Source organism: Pteropus vampyrus, unplaced genomic scaffold (assembly GCF_000151845.1).
Source record: "Pteropus vampyrus isolate Shadow unplaced genomic scaffold, Pvam_2.0 Scaffold9, whole genome shotgun sequence".
Lineage (NCBI taxonomy): Eukaryota > Metazoa > Chordata > Mammalia > Chiroptera > Pteropodidae > Pteropus > Pteropus vampyrus.
In genome coordinates this window covers 655,220-672,917 of record NW_011888790.1, presented here as the reverse complement: position 1 = coordinate 672,917, position 17,698 = coordinate 655,220, and the positions used below count along the sequence as shown (strand labels likewise).

The 17,698-nt window shown below is 36.4% G+C and overlaps 1 protein-coding gene across 2 annotated transcripts in view; it reads right to left on the bottom strand.

Moving 5' to 3' along the window:
• The window catches only part of SRGAP1 (SLIT-ROBO Rho GTPase activating protein 1), a 240,490-nt gene that overhangs the window by 84,191 nt on the left and 138,601 nt on the right, over positions 1–17,698 (bottom strand). For both annotated transcript variants that reach the window (XM_023520517.1, XM_023520519.1), the window contains exons 5-6: positions 1,116–1,298; positions 491–619 (exon numbers count right to left, since the gene is read on the bottom strand). In XM_023520517.1, coding sequence (XP_023376285.1) covers positions 491–619; positions 1,116–1,298 — 312 coding nt within the window. The remainder of the gene's footprint in view (positions 1–490; positions 620–1,115; positions 1,299–17,698) is intronic.

Here is a 17,698-nt window from a genome sequence, read left to right as displayed (position 1 = left end):
CACAGAACAGAATATACAGATGTCAAATTATAATGTATACCTGAAAATTATATAATTGTATTAACCAATGTTATGTTACCTCAATAAACTTAATTTAAAAAAAAAGAACTGTCTATAGCTTCAGCCATCTCACAATAGTAGGAGCCCAATAAATGTGTTTTGAATTAATGAATGCAGTTAGGGCCGTGCTACTGCATAATCTGAGAAGCACTGGGTCCCCTTCCTAGCAGAGTTTACCAGGCACTCACAGCTTCACAGAACATAATAGTTTCTTTTTTTCATTGGTTTTAGAATACAATTTTTTCACATGCATCTTACAATTGATAGTGTCTTAGTATCATGTATAGTTTAATGTGCAGCATTTTTTTCTTCCTGAGTATTACATGAAATGATATTTATTTTAATAAATGATGGTGTTTTAGAAATAGTGGCATATAGTTATTGCTAATTCCATCTTAATATGGAAAATACAAAAACTTCAAGTACTTACATCAATTAAGTCTGAAAGATCATGAATATAATACTTGAAAACTGAGGCATTGGTTGCTTCAAGGGTTAGGAGATATTCATTTCGTGCCTTTATCGATTTTAGTTTATTTTCCGAATACTTTGCTTGTCTCTGGTGAAGGAGAAGATCCAGGCATTGGGAAAAACAACAAAGTCATTTTTAACAAGACAGAGAAACATACATGCATTTTTATTAATCTAAATAATTTATTCTACATCTATAAATGACCTCTGAAATCCTTTGAGGAAAGTATATTTCAAATCTGATTTAAATAACAAACTAAAATTACCCTGCTATGGGGAATAACAATGTATTTGGGCTTCAGGCCCATTTGCAATGAAATCTCTTTGTTAATATTCAAGTTCTCTACATTGTGTATTGAATACTTGGCATTCACTACTAAATGATGTCCAGCTGTTATTATATGATTTTTATGTTTCTTAAACATTTTGCAATCCCATGGGAGGAAATTCATGTCGTTTCACAATAATTTACAATCTGTGTCTATCAGCTATTGCATCAGTGTTCTTAGGCTTGTCACCTCAAATGAGGATTATATACTACCTCAAGTGAGGACAGAAAGGCTCTGCAATCTATTTTTACTTACCTTTTCTTTCATTTTTTCAATTTTCTTTACAGAGCTTCGCCGCTGATGTCTCTCTTCTAGTCTAATATGAAAGACTGGATCACCAGATCTTCCAATTTGCTTTTCTTCTTGTTTCTCAGCCTCTTTCAGCTTACTTTCTGCACTGATGCTCTCTGCATGATACATATGGTACGTTTTCATCACCTGTGAAAATGTGACCCAAATTGTTAAAAGTTGTCTATCTGTAACTTAGAGAGCGAATGGAAATGATTAAATGACATATATGTTAAAAATATCATCTTCCAACTTTCAGATTGTTAGTAAAATAGATGAATTATGGATTATTGCTTCTACCTAAAGCAAACAGAAAAATGCAAATGCACCTGCCAGGAAGAGGCACTCAGGGGATAGGCCTTGATGAAAAAATGATTTACAGAGTCTTATGTATACTTTCACTGTACTTGAACAGTTCCCTTAAAAGTGTTTAAGCTTAAAAGTGTTTCTCTAAAATTTCTTCTGCATTATTAATCTGCAGAATAAACCATTATTCATGGATAAATTTTAGCCCAACCTTGGATTTATAAAAAACTCTAAATAAGTACAGCCCTTACTAAATTTTATTGCTTAAAACATGCTTGTCAAAATACAAAACATATATAATGAGGTTCAAACATAATTTTAATAAAAAATGTCTTTCTGATCACAAAATACTTTATGTTCAATGTAGAAAACATATAACACACACAAAAAAATAAAAAGCAAGCAGAGATAACCACTGTTAGGATGTACATTTTCCCTATGAAAATGTACACCTACTTCATTTTAAAATGATACATATCATTTCTTTTTTAAAAAAACTGGGATCATACTGTATTTACCTTTTTTAAGGTACTGTCATTTTTTCATTTAATACATCAGAATATTTTCTTATGTCACTAAATATTCTTCTAAAGCATAATCTTAAGGACTGTATAGTATTTCACTATATGACTGTGCCATACTTATCTAATTTTCCTATTGTTGAACATTTTAGGGTATTTCTATGTTTTGCTTTATAAAATAAAGCTGTGCTAAAAATCCTTGATGTATATCCTATTTTATTTCTTTTAGAAATGATAAACATAACAAACATTTTAATAAATTTAGGAATACATAGAACATAAAGTTTTGTTTGCAATGTACCCTTTCCATGTATATTGTAAGCTTATGTAATAAATTCTTAATCATTAAAATTTTTTGGTTATATTATTGTTACAGAAATGTTTGTTCACAAAATTCTGTCATTATTTCCTAGGATACATTTCCAGAAGTAGAACTGCAGTCAGAGAATATGCACATTTTTGAGGCATTTGAAACATACGGCCAATTTAAAACTAGGCTAACCTGAAAAAAAACCTTATCTATATAGTTATTTCTCAAAGCACTTTAGATAATGTAGATGCTTAATATTTCTCAAAATAAAAAATGGATTATTTATTCTTATAATAAAATCTGTTATATCTGTATATAATCTCTGTATTCTTAGATACAGAAGTATAACAGTCACAGATTTTCAGAGATTTTACCTAAAAATCAGAGTTTTCCAATATAATTTCAGTGTTTTCATATGCAGAGTCGGACATCTGAGCCAATTTTGAAACCTGTTCATTTTGAGCACAATTATACTTCATAAAAAAAGCAACATGTGTAAGGTATGATGATTCCAATGCCATTGGACCTAGGAACACATCGGAATTAAGCACCCAAGTAATCAGTCATGGCGCTTTCTCATAAATTATGTCAAATTCTCATCTGCAGAAGATGGGTTTTATTTCATTTGTAAATAACTATAAGTTATTGAGGCAATTTTATAACTAAGGTATAGTTGTTAAGAAGTTGGGATTAATTTAATATTTTGAAGTAAGGAACTTTATTTTTCTCACTTCAAAATATGAGTTATAAAATAGTTTGGGTACTCGAAGCACCACTGGAATAAATATATTTACTTCGGTTGAACCATACAAAATTGCTATTTTTGTAGGTTATATAAAGAGAGAAAATCAGCACTTTCTCATGGTTCAACTGAATACACTGTCTCAATTTGACTATTTTGAAGAGTAAAATATGGGTTTAATGAAGAGCCTTTACTTATTTTCATAAAATCTGATGATGTCTTTCCTTAAAAATGTAAGCTAGTAAATTATGTGAAAGGCACTGATGAACAAGAACAAAGTAAGGGCTAAACTACAAATTTGTGGCAGCTTTTTCTGAGCTGCAACTGCAAAGTTGTCTGTTTTTAGTAATTATCAAACCTGTGGAGGAGGGGAAGCTTGGGTGGCTACTCCAGCTTAAAAGAAAAATAAAATAGCATTAGGAAGCAGCTGGGCAGCTGGGGAATGAAAAGGGAGTCACTCTGCAGCTGGGCAAACAACGAGGTCAATGAATCTACTACACACCTTGCATTTCTAGGCTCGGCTGTTTATATTCCCTGCCCCACGCAAACCCACATACCATTTGGTTCCTGGTTCCAGTTACATTTTTAAATAAGAGGGTGAAGAAAACCAACCCCTCTCTCTCATCACACACACGCACACACGCGCGCGCACACACGCACGCTTGCTCAGCTATCTGTATTCATCTTGCTCATAGACAGGAAATAAGAAATGAGAACATGTGACGACTCCCATCACAGCTGGATGAAAAGGCATCCCAGACAGCCATAGGTACCTGAGAAATCTTTTTAAAAAATACATCACAAAGAAAAGAACTGATCTCTTGACTCTTGTTTTACTTAGATGCTGAAGACTGGTGTAAACAGGTAATTTGCACAAACTAAGGCTTACGAACTAAAGATATCATCAAGCTGGCTGCCAGCATGGCATTTCTTATTAACTAGCCTGTGTTAAAAAGAAAACATTTGAGTCTGACTTAACGCCAGCAAGAAAACGGTGTAAATATCTAATCATTATGCAGTTCAGCACAACAGCTGAGGATTCTTTAACTAATTCAATGGCAATATCCAGAAAGAAAATTTCTTTGTTCAGTTTTCCAATATGACTTAGGGTTTCCACTATTTTCTAAAATGTTAACAGTTACAATGAATTAGTTTTAAAAGTTGGGGAGAAAAACACTAAAAGCTTTTTTGAGAACTCTAATTGCAGATAACGAATGCAAGAACAAACTGCATTATTTAAAAGGTAAGCTGTTGACAGAAGTTAAATGTGTTTTGTATTTAAAATAAAATAACAGACAGTTCTCTGTTTTTTCAGAGAAAAGAAAGCTTTTATTTTTTAAAGGTATATTTTGAATACATACTGCAAAGAAAACAACACCTTCCCCATCAGCTTAATGCAAACACCATCTTTTGCATACCAAATGACAAGATAGGCATATATCCATTTAAATGTACTTCAATAGCATATTTTCCTATTTGAATTCTTCTCTAATGAAACCTCATGCATAATTCTCCACTGAACACACTCAATTTATCTTTCTGCTCCATATTCCTTAACTGTAGGAAGAATATAGTCAAGGTGGTGACCACATCATGCACTTCTTTGTGATACTGCAAAATACCATAAAAAAACTTTTGCACAGATGCTGTTAATAATTTTTTTCTTACTGACAGACCCATATAATGTATATGACACTACTCTTGTACTTTCAATCAAAATAATTAAAATATCTATAGTAAATTTCAATATTCAGTGTCATTATGTATCTGAAAACTATCCAAATATTGGAGATCAGTGGACTAAAGCTGTAAATTATACTTTTTTGACTTCTGGTTCATAATTTAAGAAGACATGGTTCCAGGAATGGATCTACTAGTTAGTTACCAGATGTGGAGAAGTTATTTAACACTTCTGCTTACCTTACAAGGTTGTCGTGGGCACCCAATGTGTGTCCCTGTGTATGTGTGTATAACTTAAAACTACTAAGTACTTACTATATATGCATGTATGCGTGTATATATATGTAGAGAGAGAGAGAGAGAGAGAGAGCGTGCGAGCACGTGTGCGCGAGCTAAGCGAGAATTATATAATGCTTTCTAAGTGCCTGTATCATGGATTGTCATGTAAATTCAGCTAGGGCACCAAGAGTATCTTAGGTGCCTTCAGGTCCTTACTGTTGCCTAATATACAATGGGAATATAACAGGAGTCTGGCTCGTCCAGGGGCCCACATAGCTTCAGTGCCTCCTCTCTAGGTTACAGCTGCTGCTCTGCTAAGTCGTGTCTCTGGGGGCTTATTTGAGACAGGGGTAGCAACTACCTTTAAGGGAGCAGTCATAACACTACATGCTGGGATCTTCACACCTGCAATCTCAAGCCTTCTTGCTCTTTACTATACTGAGCCAGCCTTGGTGAGGAATATAGCCAGCCTGAATTTGAGTTCTGGAGCTACTACTTAACAGCTGGGCAAGTTTCTTAATTTCCTTGAGCCCCAGTTCCTCTGAGGTAAAACTAAGGTTAGATGATAGAATGCATGGAAGCACATCGCAGGGTGGGCAGCTGGCATTCTTGACAGTGTCTAAGGTATAATATAGAAGTAAGCATTCGGGCTCTGGGGCTAGGCTAGCTGGCTTCATATTCAGGCTCTAGGCAAAGAGGCAGAGGCCACTGTCTCCCAAAGGCAAAGCAGCTGGGAGAACTAAGGTACAACAAAGGTAGACCAAATGGAGGCCTTTTCCACTATTTCATATTGCAACCTGGGCTAGCAAAAACCTCTTAAAAACTAACTTTTACCAGTGAGGAATGCCTAGGAGTTGACTGCAGAGATACCTATATGTTCGTAAAACACAAAACCTGAATTCCTATTTTGAAAAGGCCCATCTAACTTATCTGAAATGCACATTGCATAATTAGCACCCTTTCGATGTATGCTGACAGTTACTGTAAAATTAAGTGGACATTAGCCTAGGTTTCAGGGAGCAATGTATATTGATCTGCATTTATTCATACACCCAACAGCTACTGAGTATCCATAAGCCAGGCGCTGTGTTCGAGATGAGATCTCTACCCCATGAGAAGACACAGAGGCAAGCCTACTCTAACTGGAAGACAAACAGGAGGTGGGAAGGGGCAGTCATTCACTTCACAGTAGGCTGACTAGGACACAGGTGGAGGAGGATTCCTCAGCTTCTTTTTAATCAGCTTTTACTGAAGTCTCAGAGCCTCTGCGAGGAGGGGGTTGTGTTTATATAAAGAATGTAAAGACAAGAGGATCTAACCCTCAACATTAGTGTTACTCTGCCAAAACCCACAATGGATCTCTCAGTCCCCACCCCCATCCCCTTCCTCCCACTGCAGGCCAGTTAGTGACATATATCTCTTTTATTCTCTTTTGCGGCATCAGAACTGGAGAAGTTGCTGACCCCTGCCTGAGACTGAGCAGGACGGTCACGATGGTGAACTTTCATAACCCACCTCCTCTCCTTAGGCGCATATGGCTCTCCATAAGTCAATGAAAACAGAATTTACAAAACAATTATTTGCAAAGTAACATTTACAGGAAAATTCACTTTGAGAGGTAGCATTCTGGTAGTGAGACTCACAGAACAGATTGCTCGGATTCAAATCTCGCCTCTGTACTTACTCGCTGTGCGATCTTCTGCAATAACTTGACCTTCCTTTGCCTCAATTTCCTCACTGTAACATCAGCAAACATTATTACCCACTGCATAGTGGAACGATTAAATGTGTCAACGTACATAAAGAACAAAGAAAAAAGAGCTTGATATATAATAAGTGCATAGTAAATGTTGGCTGCTAATATTTGGAAAAAGTGCCATAAAATGATTCATTTTAACAATGGGAAATGATGTCTCCATGATTGGAAGATCATCATGTAACAGAGGTAAAAGGAAATTAGCAATATTCCCATGTATGTGTATGTTAAGAATTTTAGCGAAGCTCTTTAGAATGAGCAAATAGATCAAGATGAACAAATAAATAGCACGATATACTGTCTTTCACGCTAGTTTATCAAAGGACACTTGAGGAATATTGTGACTTCACTGAAATGAAATCAGTATAACAGTCTGAATTTATCATCAAATTATTTATAATCCAAACGATTGCCTTGAACAAAAGGCATTGTCTGGGATTCTGGACCCTGCTGGCTAGGAACTGCCAACCAACCAAATGACAGGGCAACAGAGATGCAGAGAATAAAGAAAACAAAGGGAAAAACAGAGAATACATATGTAAAAGGAGGAAATATGGCTAATAAAAATCACAAAAACAGTTATATTCTGTTTAGTGTAGTGTTAAAGATTTTGTTTCAGGATTAATTGTACAAAGCAGCATTTTAATAGAATGAAAAGAACTCAGGTCTATGAAATCCAATAAACCTGAATTTTGGTCCTAGTTGGCTGCAAAATAGCTTTGTAACCTCAGTCTTTTTGACTCTCAGCATTTGACTCTCAGCATGAACCTCACCTATTAGTGGTAACATAAAATCATGAGGTCTTCCTCCCTACAGGACCAAAATGAGGGTGACAATAAAATCCAACCACACACCTCAAACACCTTAAAAAGTGTGGAATGAAGGGAAAAATAAAAACTAGATGCCTGATCATAGGAGAAAGTGATCATGTAAGCGGAAGACTTCTTTCCAAAAGAATTTTAATACATTCCTCCTAAAGAATATTTGATGAAGCTTCGAGGAAATAAGGTAAGATGGCATTTAGCTTACTATCTGAAAATAGAATCCACAGTATCATTCTTGTTTTTGTTCTCTGTGTGTATGTGTATGAGAGAGAGATTTACTGTTTTCTTCTCCATCCTCAAGAGCCAGTGTTAGTGGAAGGAGCATTCCTGCCCTAGATATCTAAGGGTGTGAGCCCTCAAACTGCCAATGACCCGACTGTATGACCTTTCAACAAGGCTTCATTCAACTCTGCTGGCCCTGAGAAAAAGGTGGGTGGACCATGTGATTTCTCAGGCCTTTCCTACCTCTGAACTTCTGAGTCCATGATTTCAGATATTAATCTAGCAATAACTAAATACCCTAAGAATTTATTATTTGGGGAAAAAGTATACATATAATATACTTCTCAGGGGCTAAAAGGGTTAATTTTTTTCCCCAGTGTCAGAGTAAATGGCAGATAAATTTTAACCAAAAGGAAAACCAGTGTAACAACAAATTATACTAATTAACCCTCTCTTCTGTTCACTTGAGGCAGCAAGTAGTACACCATGCTATGCTGGGGATATAAAATTCATCCTAGAATTCTCCATGGGCTCTGAGGCCATAATTCATCTGCTTTGATGCACAGAAAACATCTAGAAAAGAACAGTGCCTGGATAATATGCCTAACACACTGTTATATTGATGAACCTTAAACCGGCATATCTATCACTCTAGTGACTTTAATTAGCTCCCAAACTGATCACTGATCAATTGTTAAGTGCTCATTAAGTAGAAAAAAAACAGGAAATACAGGGTTGACACACTTATGGATTTGCTACAAGTTTTTATTTTTGACTGTTAGATTTAAGTTAAAACCAGGCATTAGTCATCATTTTCAAAATGACAAACTGAACAAAAATTTGTAAATAGCAATATAAATTGCAATTAGTTTCACAAGATTGTGTTAGTTTAATAAAATTATTTAATGAAAAATGACTAATTTATCCTAAAGAGGACAAACCATTTTGTCTTACTAAAACGAAAATGTTTCTATTTGTAACCAGAGTAACCTGTATTTGTTAACCTTAATCGTTGCTAGCTCAATTTCCAGTGGTTACTAGAGGCAGTTTCTGATTGAATCTTTGAATCATAGACCGATGTTAATGGTTTTACCTCTCTAATGAACTCTTGACAAACATTCACATTCAGAAAAATTTCTTGAGCTCCCTACTATGTATCGCAAATAGATCTTGTCCTATTTTATTCCATTACATTCTATTACTAGAAATCCAATTATATTTTATTCTTTACTGATTCATACTAGTTCATTAGTTTATAAGGGTAATTTTTCATGAGAGTAATTAACAATCTGGTATAATATCTGCCCACTTCACAATTATCAGAGATTTCTAACATGGAATAAATGTCATTTTATCTGGGAAATTCTAATTTTGCAAAAGATATTTTCCTTTCTTGTTTCTCATACTTCGTTAGTAGTGGTGTCAAGAGAGAGTGGTCAGGGCAGAGGCTTTTCACAAAGTCCAGCTTAATATCCCATTTTCACATCGATTTGCTAATACTCCGGCAATATCAAAGTGCATGGAGTTCCCTGCACAGGCAATGTGCTTTCCACGCATCTGTGCTTTTCCTCACACACTCTCTTTCTGGAACGCCCTTCCCACCCTTCCTTTATCATTAACTTCAGCTGTCAGCTCCTTCAGGGAGCCCCCTGTCCCGAGTGGCTCTGTGGAGACCTCCAGTCTAGCACCCCACACCAAACATAGAAATATCTCCCTAGTGTAGCTCATTGATGACAGGGCTGTGTCTATTATCAATGCATTTCCAGGACCTATATATTTGTTGAAAGGCTCCTCCCAGCTATTCAGTATGTATTACTCGGATGCAAGAGAGATGACCCTATAACAAGTTTAGAGTGGAAGCAACAATGCTTTTAGTGCTTTCCATTTAATGGACAAAGCAACAGAAAACAAATTCTGAGATTTGGGACAAATGCTAAATAACTGAATAACATAAATGCTAGAACCTTACATATCAACACACCTCTCCACATACTTGCAGGCGGCCACATTCCAAAGGAGAGAACTGTCTTAAAAGGTAGCCCATTCCATTTCTGAACAGCTCTAATGGTTAAAATCAGGAATCTGACTGCCTGGGTTCAAATCTTTGTTTTCTCTTTTAGCATGTCTCATAGTTTTCTCACCTCTAATTGAGAATGAGAATAGCTATAAAACTGTTGTGGCGATAAAATGAATTAATACATGTCAATGCTAACTGGCACCCAGTGAATGCTTCATGAACGCTATTACAATGAATAAAATATCCTACCCTTCTATCATAACTTTTAAGCCCACAATAAGCTTAGCCCTGCCAGCGCTCACTTGCTTATTCTCATACACCTGAGAGGCTGAGAGCAGAGAAATGGTCTTTGTTTTATGGATCAAAGAAATGAAGCTGCAGAGAGACTTAATCCTTGCCCAACAAGTCAACAGAGAAAATGAGAAAGAAGGTCATGCAGAAAGTCCTCATTTCAAAAAGGGTTTTCATAGAAGTCTTCAGAGGCACTGAAATACAAGTTTAATCTACTGAAAAAAAAAACCCCCAAGAGTTGGCACATGGAATATACATTAACCAGGCCACATTGAACACAGTGGCAGGAGAATTGGCAGAGTTTCAAGTAGTTGGCAATGCTGAGGGAAAAGTGCATGTATAATGAAAGGCCAACAAATTTACTAGAGTTTCAAAGTCACCTGCAATTTTAAATATTTAATTATTTTCAGGGAAATGTTTCACATGTCTTCAACATTACATGTGTATTAGACATTTGAGTTATAAAGTTTAGTTTGTGAAATATTTAATCTTAGGACACAAGACACTTGAAATCTTAATATGTGAAAAGCTCTATAACCCTTAAAATGGCAGCATCAACTAAAATGGAAAGACTGATGTGGAATCCTTTTCTTTCAATGAAAAATAGTTTGGAATTTGAGACATATATCCTATGCCTTATATCTGATACTGGAGGAGGAAGGAGGAAAAAGAAGAAAGAAGAAGAAGAAAAAGAGAAAAAGCGAGAAGAGAGGCCTTTGCTAAGCTGTGCAAGAAAACTTTGAGTTTTCAAACTGCTTTGGAATAGAATATTCCTTTTGGTACTCTCCTGAAATCTTTCAACTCCTGATTTTCTCTTTCTCTCTAGAGATGGCTCCAGAGAGAAACTCTATGAATATGCCTTGTGTTCCTCCTAATTGCATGCCTTGGTTCACATTACTCCTTTTCCCTCGAAAGCCTTCTCCATTCCCTCTCGGTCTCTCCTATTTCTGATATCCTGTACATTTCCTCTTTTAATTCTTCTCAATCCTCAATGTAGACTTCTCTTTGGATCTCCAAAGCCCTCTTCTGCCTGAACGTCTCTGTTGGTACATAATGGTCTGCCTTATGTTATAATCACCAATAAAAAGGAAGTACAGTGTGTGGGCTAAGCTCATTGATAATGCCTGGTCTGAGACTTCCTAGCTGTGTGGCCTTGGGCAAGGTGCTCAACCTCTCTGTGCCTCACTTACCACATGGGGCTGCTGGGAGAATTTAAAGAGCTAATTACATAAAGTGCTTAGAATGGCACCTGACAAAAGTCAGCTGTTATACATACATACATATATACATACATACATACATACATACATACATACATACATATTCATTCTATATATATTTGGGATTGATGAATAATGGTAAACAAAGCTAAGTACTTTAATTACTCAATTTAACAAATTCTGTTTAAGACGTCTGTTATTAATGCATTCCAATAATTTAAAAGTCTTAATACTGTATTTCAGAATGTAATAGTTTGCATAATATATTCTTTAAGATGGATTCTGGATATGAAACATTCCTTAGAAAACATTTTGTTTTTACTAAGCTGTACTTTCTAACACCTTTTTTTAATTTCTAGGCCAAATAATTTTTTTCGATTAATATTGCTTACTTCTTTTAAATGATAGTTTTATCTGTAGTTCATAAGTACCAATCATAACTAAATCTCAAATCTCACAGAGAAAATGAAAATTCGAAGCAGGAACTAGGGAGCGCTTGGCTTCATTAATTATTAGCAGGGTGTCCTAAAGGAACATATAATGTTCTTATCAAACACTTGTCCTCACAGATCCTTGCAAAGTAAATTTTATTAATCTCAATCATTTTGGCAGGAAAATAAAGCCAGTTAAATTAGCTAACCCAGTCTCCAGTCAGTCTGTGTCAACACCAAGATGAGAATTCAGAAGTTGGCCAGGAGTCATATGATCCCAACACCTCTCTTTCTTTCCATCTAAGTGTCTAGCAATAAAGCTAGAGGAAGGATATACGGAAACACTTCATCAGCCCAAGATCTCTAAATAGACTGCTTTTTAAAGAAGTATTCCAGGTGGCATCACAGAGAATGTGATATTCCAAAGAGGTTTTCAATTTGGGAGCTTTTTACATATCCTTTACTCCTTATTTCTCTTTGTTCAGTGTTTTGTTCTAAGACCCAGACCTCTTTGTAGTCCATCTCAAAGGAACAAATTTTCATTTTCACTACAGAATATATATTTCAAATACTTAAAATGCCCTTGAGCTAAAATAAATACTTAACCAAAAAATGAAAATAAAAAACCTCTTTGAGGCTCAGAGAAAAATCTTCTGATATGAGGTGGCAAATATCTTGGGTTCTTTCAGAATGACTTTTCAACCTTGCCTTAGGCATGTTTCTGCGTTATAGAAGAATGCATTAGCTCCTGGCTCTTGGGAGGCTCACAAAGCAATCCTGTGAGACGGAGTTTTCAAGGAAGGGCCTAAAATAATAAACAGTATCTTCCATCCCCTCTAAAAAATAATTAGCTTTTTATTTTAACATTTTAAAGAGATACGTGTTCGAAGCTATATAAAGGCCAGAGAGAAAATCTGAGTGCATTCAAATAACTCCTATACGAGATGCTCAGCAGCCTCTGGCTTTGCATTAGGACAGCTTCCATTCTCTACATATTGAAATTTGCGGAGCCAGAACTCAGAAGGAAAAACAAAAAACAAAACAAAACAAAACAAAGGAGAATGGAATATCCAGTAAAGGAATCTTAGCAGTGATCATTGTGTATAAACACACAGCTAAGCAGGTGGTGTTGACACATATAACAATAAAGCTAAATGAAGGGTTATGTTTTAAAGAGGCACCCCAAAGGAACATATTCTACTATGAAAGCTGAATGTGCAAAGCCATTCGGGTTTGCCCATTTTGTGACTGATATCAACAGTCTGGAAAGCTCAATCAAGTTTTTATAAGTATCAGTCAGAGCATGCAGTGTGAGAGTTCCACCTATGAGTTTCATCTATTGGATCTGGTTCTACCCTTCCGCCCTCCACCTGCTCCGTACATCCTTCCCTAAAGCAGCTAACCAGAGGGAAAATGATAGGCCTCAGGGACTGGGTTTAGATGTTGGAGCATTACTGTCTGTATGATCCTGAGCTAATTATTCTGAGTCCCAGCTCCCATTGTAACACTGGGATTAGGAATACCTGCCTCATAGGGCTGCTGTGAGAAATGAATGAGGATAATATGCTTGCCTCATGGTAAGGATTGGATAAATCTTCATTTTCTCAGTTCTTTCCTCTTAATTTAATGGAACTTGAGGATAGATTACCTCTTGACTCTGGCTAGCCATAGGTGTCACTGATGTATTGAGAGTGTGATTATTAATTACACATAATTAGCAATCAATTTCATGTGGATTTATCATGATGTCTGTGTTAATCTCTATTAGAATTTGCTAAGGATGGTAAGCTCCTTGTTTTTGAAAATGCAGAGTTTAATGCTGCAAAGCCTAGGCAAAATAAAGAAATATTAATATAAGATATAATTGTTTTTCTACTGAAATCCACCATAACCTTTTGAGTTTTTGGTATTATGGGACAGGCTTCGCATTTTATACCACTGTTTTATAAGCCCTTTACCAGGCTGATGAAGGCCAATTTTGTTTAAAATGTTCCCTCTAACCTTTTGTGTCACCATTTTTCTGTTTTTGCCTTTTCGCTTCCCCACTAACCCAATCACAGCCCTGTTCACATTTACCACTGATCTGGTTTTCTTAGAAGTTACTTTCCTTTTTCTTATTGTATAAAAGTAATATATATACCCATTATAAGGAAAAATCGTGTATATTTAAAAAGCACTTGTAATTACTCTTAATGTCACCTTGATCTCCACATTTACTCTGCGAGGCAGACAAGAAGCTATTACCATTCCCACTCCACTGATGATGACAAGAATGACACTAACTACTAACATTTATTAAGAATTTACAATGTGCCAGGCACTGTTCTGCATGCTTTATCTGTATTAATTCGGTTTTGTTTTTCCTTAGCACTTATGCCATACTATTCGTTTATTTGTTTACTGTCTGTTTCTCTTCACTAGAATATAAATGCCTTGAGAGGAAGTATATGGTCTGTTTTTATTTGCAGCTATATCCCCAGTACATCCAGAAGTGCCTGGCGCAGTAGCAGCCATTCAAAAAATGTCTTTTTAACAATGTGGGTGGGCCTCATCCAATCCAACAAGGGCCTGAATAGAACAAAAGGACTGAATAAGAGAGAATTTGCGTCCTGTGTCAGATTGTGTTGGAGGTGAGACATGGTCTTCCGTTTTGGATATGAACTGAGGCAAGAACTTACATTTGGTTCTTAGGCCTTTGGACTAGAACTGGATATACATCTCCAGCTTGTTAACTGCAGAGCTTAGGACTCCTCAGTCTCTATACTGCATGAATCAATTCCTCATAATACCCACCCACCCATCCATCCATCCACCCACCCACCCACATCTCCCATTGGTTCTGTTCTTCCGGAGAACCCATACTAATACAGGTGCACAGATTAGCTAAGTAAGCTGGGATTCAAATACAAGTTTGCTGAATGCCAGTCTAGTCATTTTTGTTTCTTACCACACTGTACATTCCTGCTTTCTTAATCATACTTTAGTTCTCTGTTAAATGTTAAACTCAAAGGGAAGTTAATTAGTGGATCAGACTCAGAAAGGGAGTCTGAGGATCTTGGTTCACCCTTTTACTTTTTAGCCCAATGAGTTCCATCTGTCGGATCATTTAAATGAACATTTCTAAGAAGTACAGGTTGCCATGGAGGCACATGTCCAATTTTTCACCTATGTTTCTGTTACAGCAACATTAATGCTGTTGTTTCTAAAAAATACAAGTGAGCAGATAAAAAACTGCTTAAGTGCCTTGTGTTGTTAGGGAGGCATTACATTTACAGATCTTTGTTAGAAAATGGTTTCCCAAAACTATGGCACTAGAGATAAAATGACAGGAAAGGGCATGAGCTCTGACATGGACTAGCGATCCCACTTGACCACTTACTGGGCAACCTGGGACAAGCCTCTCTGAGCCTTAGTTTCCTTATCTGTAAAATGAGATAGCAGTAACTACCTCAATGATGCTGTGAGGGTGTATGAGATAATGCAAGTAATGTGCTTAGCACAATAACTAGCACATATATAATAATCATGTAATAAATGTTGGCTCCTCTGACAGGCATGGCTAGTTAGCTACAAATATCGTCCCTTACTTTCTCAAATTAATAGAATCCCTAATTTGTAACTAATTAGAAATGAGCTGGCCAGCTGAAAGACTAATTTCCAGATTTCCTTGCAGCATGGTAGAACCATGTTATGAGTCTGGCCAATAAGATGTAGGTGAAAGCATTATATGAGACTTTCATTGAGTCTCCGTAAAGGTCAGAGGGCCTACCCTTCTTTCCTTTTTCCTTTCTCCATTTCAGGAATGCAGACATAATGGCTGAAGCTCTAGGAACTATCTCGAATTAGAAGGACAAATGTTACAATCAGATTTCTCTGAATTGTGGATTAGGAGCCTGATCTTGGATGGCTTTATGTAACCTCCATATCAACCTTGGACTGCCAACCTCTGAACTTCTTTTATGTTTCTGACGCTATAAATCTCTCTTTCGTTTATGCCATTATTTTGAATTCCTGTTGCTCAATGCCAAACTAATCCTTACTGCTTTGACTGGCCCTTGTTGTGGTCTAAGAATCCAAATGGAGGCTCCAAACCATTTTGAGGCCCCGTTTCTGCAAGTAAACACAAGGTTGAGGCAAAAATATAGAAAAGGAGATGCGTGTCTTGAAATCCTTTCCTCCACTTCCAAATGGCACTCTGATGCCACCATCGTCTCTTCCCTGCTCAGAAGTCCAGACCTTCATGCCAGATGCATACAGCCTGTATTCAAAGGACCTCATAAAACCTGGTGCACTCTAAGGTATAAAATCATAAGGCATCTCTTTCCATTCTTCCTGAAAATTTATGTTTTACTTGAGACAAAGCTTTACGATAAAATGTTTGGAATAATTGAAAGGCCTGTGGGAGAAACATTTTTGGGTAAGGAAGGCCACACATGAGGCTGCCACCCACCACCAAGGCTGACTATAATTTAACAAAGAGCACTCCACTGGTATAAGGTATTTAATGTATGTCTTGAAATGTACACCTTCAACTCCCAAGGAGTATCAAGGGCTGAGAGAAAAGAAGGAGTGAATATCTGTCTGAAAAGGCAATTAAAAGGCATCCTCAACCCTGAGGCTACATATTTTATACCTGTTATTTCAGCAATTATTATTACACCATCAGTTGTACAAAATTCTATGCATGATGCAACTTAGGTTATTTGTTCATGACCGGTCAATGATTGAATAAGGAACCTAAACTACTTTCTCTCAATTCCTGGTCCACTGTTTAAATACTCCTCACCTTTTCTTACTTTCTGAATGTAAACTGAATATGTATAACGGATAGATTTCATTTAAACAAGACAGAATTTGTATATCTGAACTTAAAGTGCAAGAGAAACCAAATATCTTCTTTCAGAGTAAAGGCGAGTGTGTGTGTGTGTGTGTGTGTGCGCGTGCGTGTAATATAAAGGTCTTTCCCCATGGAACATGACCTCTGACGTCAGCTAAGCATGCTTTCTGGTTAAAGTAAAATATTTTCCCAAGAGCTCAAAGTGATCTACAGACTACCTAATTAAAACCTCATTGCTTGTCTCCTTTATCCCTTAATTCCTCAACTGATTCTGAGAGGTTAAATGACTCTGACAGGGTCATTCAAACTCTGGTGGCCTTTTCTAGAACCTGGCTCCTTCAAGCTTTCAAACTAATACTGATGAGAGTTGAGGAGGTGTCAGCTTACTTGATTCAACTATAAAGAGTCTGCTTCATGTCTGAGTCCACTTGATAGGCTGAATCTAGGAAAAATTTCACACTACACGCAGTCAGATAAATATCCCTCATTCAGATAAAATTTTTGTGACATTCTGACTTCTCATATTCAATGACCAAGGATATCTTTGCCACTACTGCTTGACTAGTACTATTAGTTTCATACCATAAGCAACAGGCTCTTATCTCTGATGCCATGAAAACCATAAGATTTATTTTTTAAACAATGCTCAAATAAAGGGAACCATAAGGAAAATGCCACGAAGTCCTCATCTTAAAATAGTTCAGTGGAAAATGACATAGAATTTCTTCTGGGAAGTCTCAGAGGCACATGCTCATTTAACTTTTGAATTTTAAATCCAGGATTTCTACCAGCATAATGAATGTTGCATAGTATGTTCTCCATTAATGAAGACTAAGTGAATGAAAAAAAAAATCCAGAAATTATAGAAATGGTTGCTACCTCAGGTTATCAGAAATTAACAAATCAACAAATCACACCAAACATGGACTACTAAATGGCATATATCATCAAAAACTCAAATTCATCAGGTATGTCTTATATAGATATGACCTTATAACATGAGGCTTTTGCACGTAGAGTTCAAGGTTTCTAAAGGAGAAACATATAGAAATTGTCAATTCCATTCAATTCACAAGTACAGGTGTAGCAAACATGCTACATAAAAATACAAATT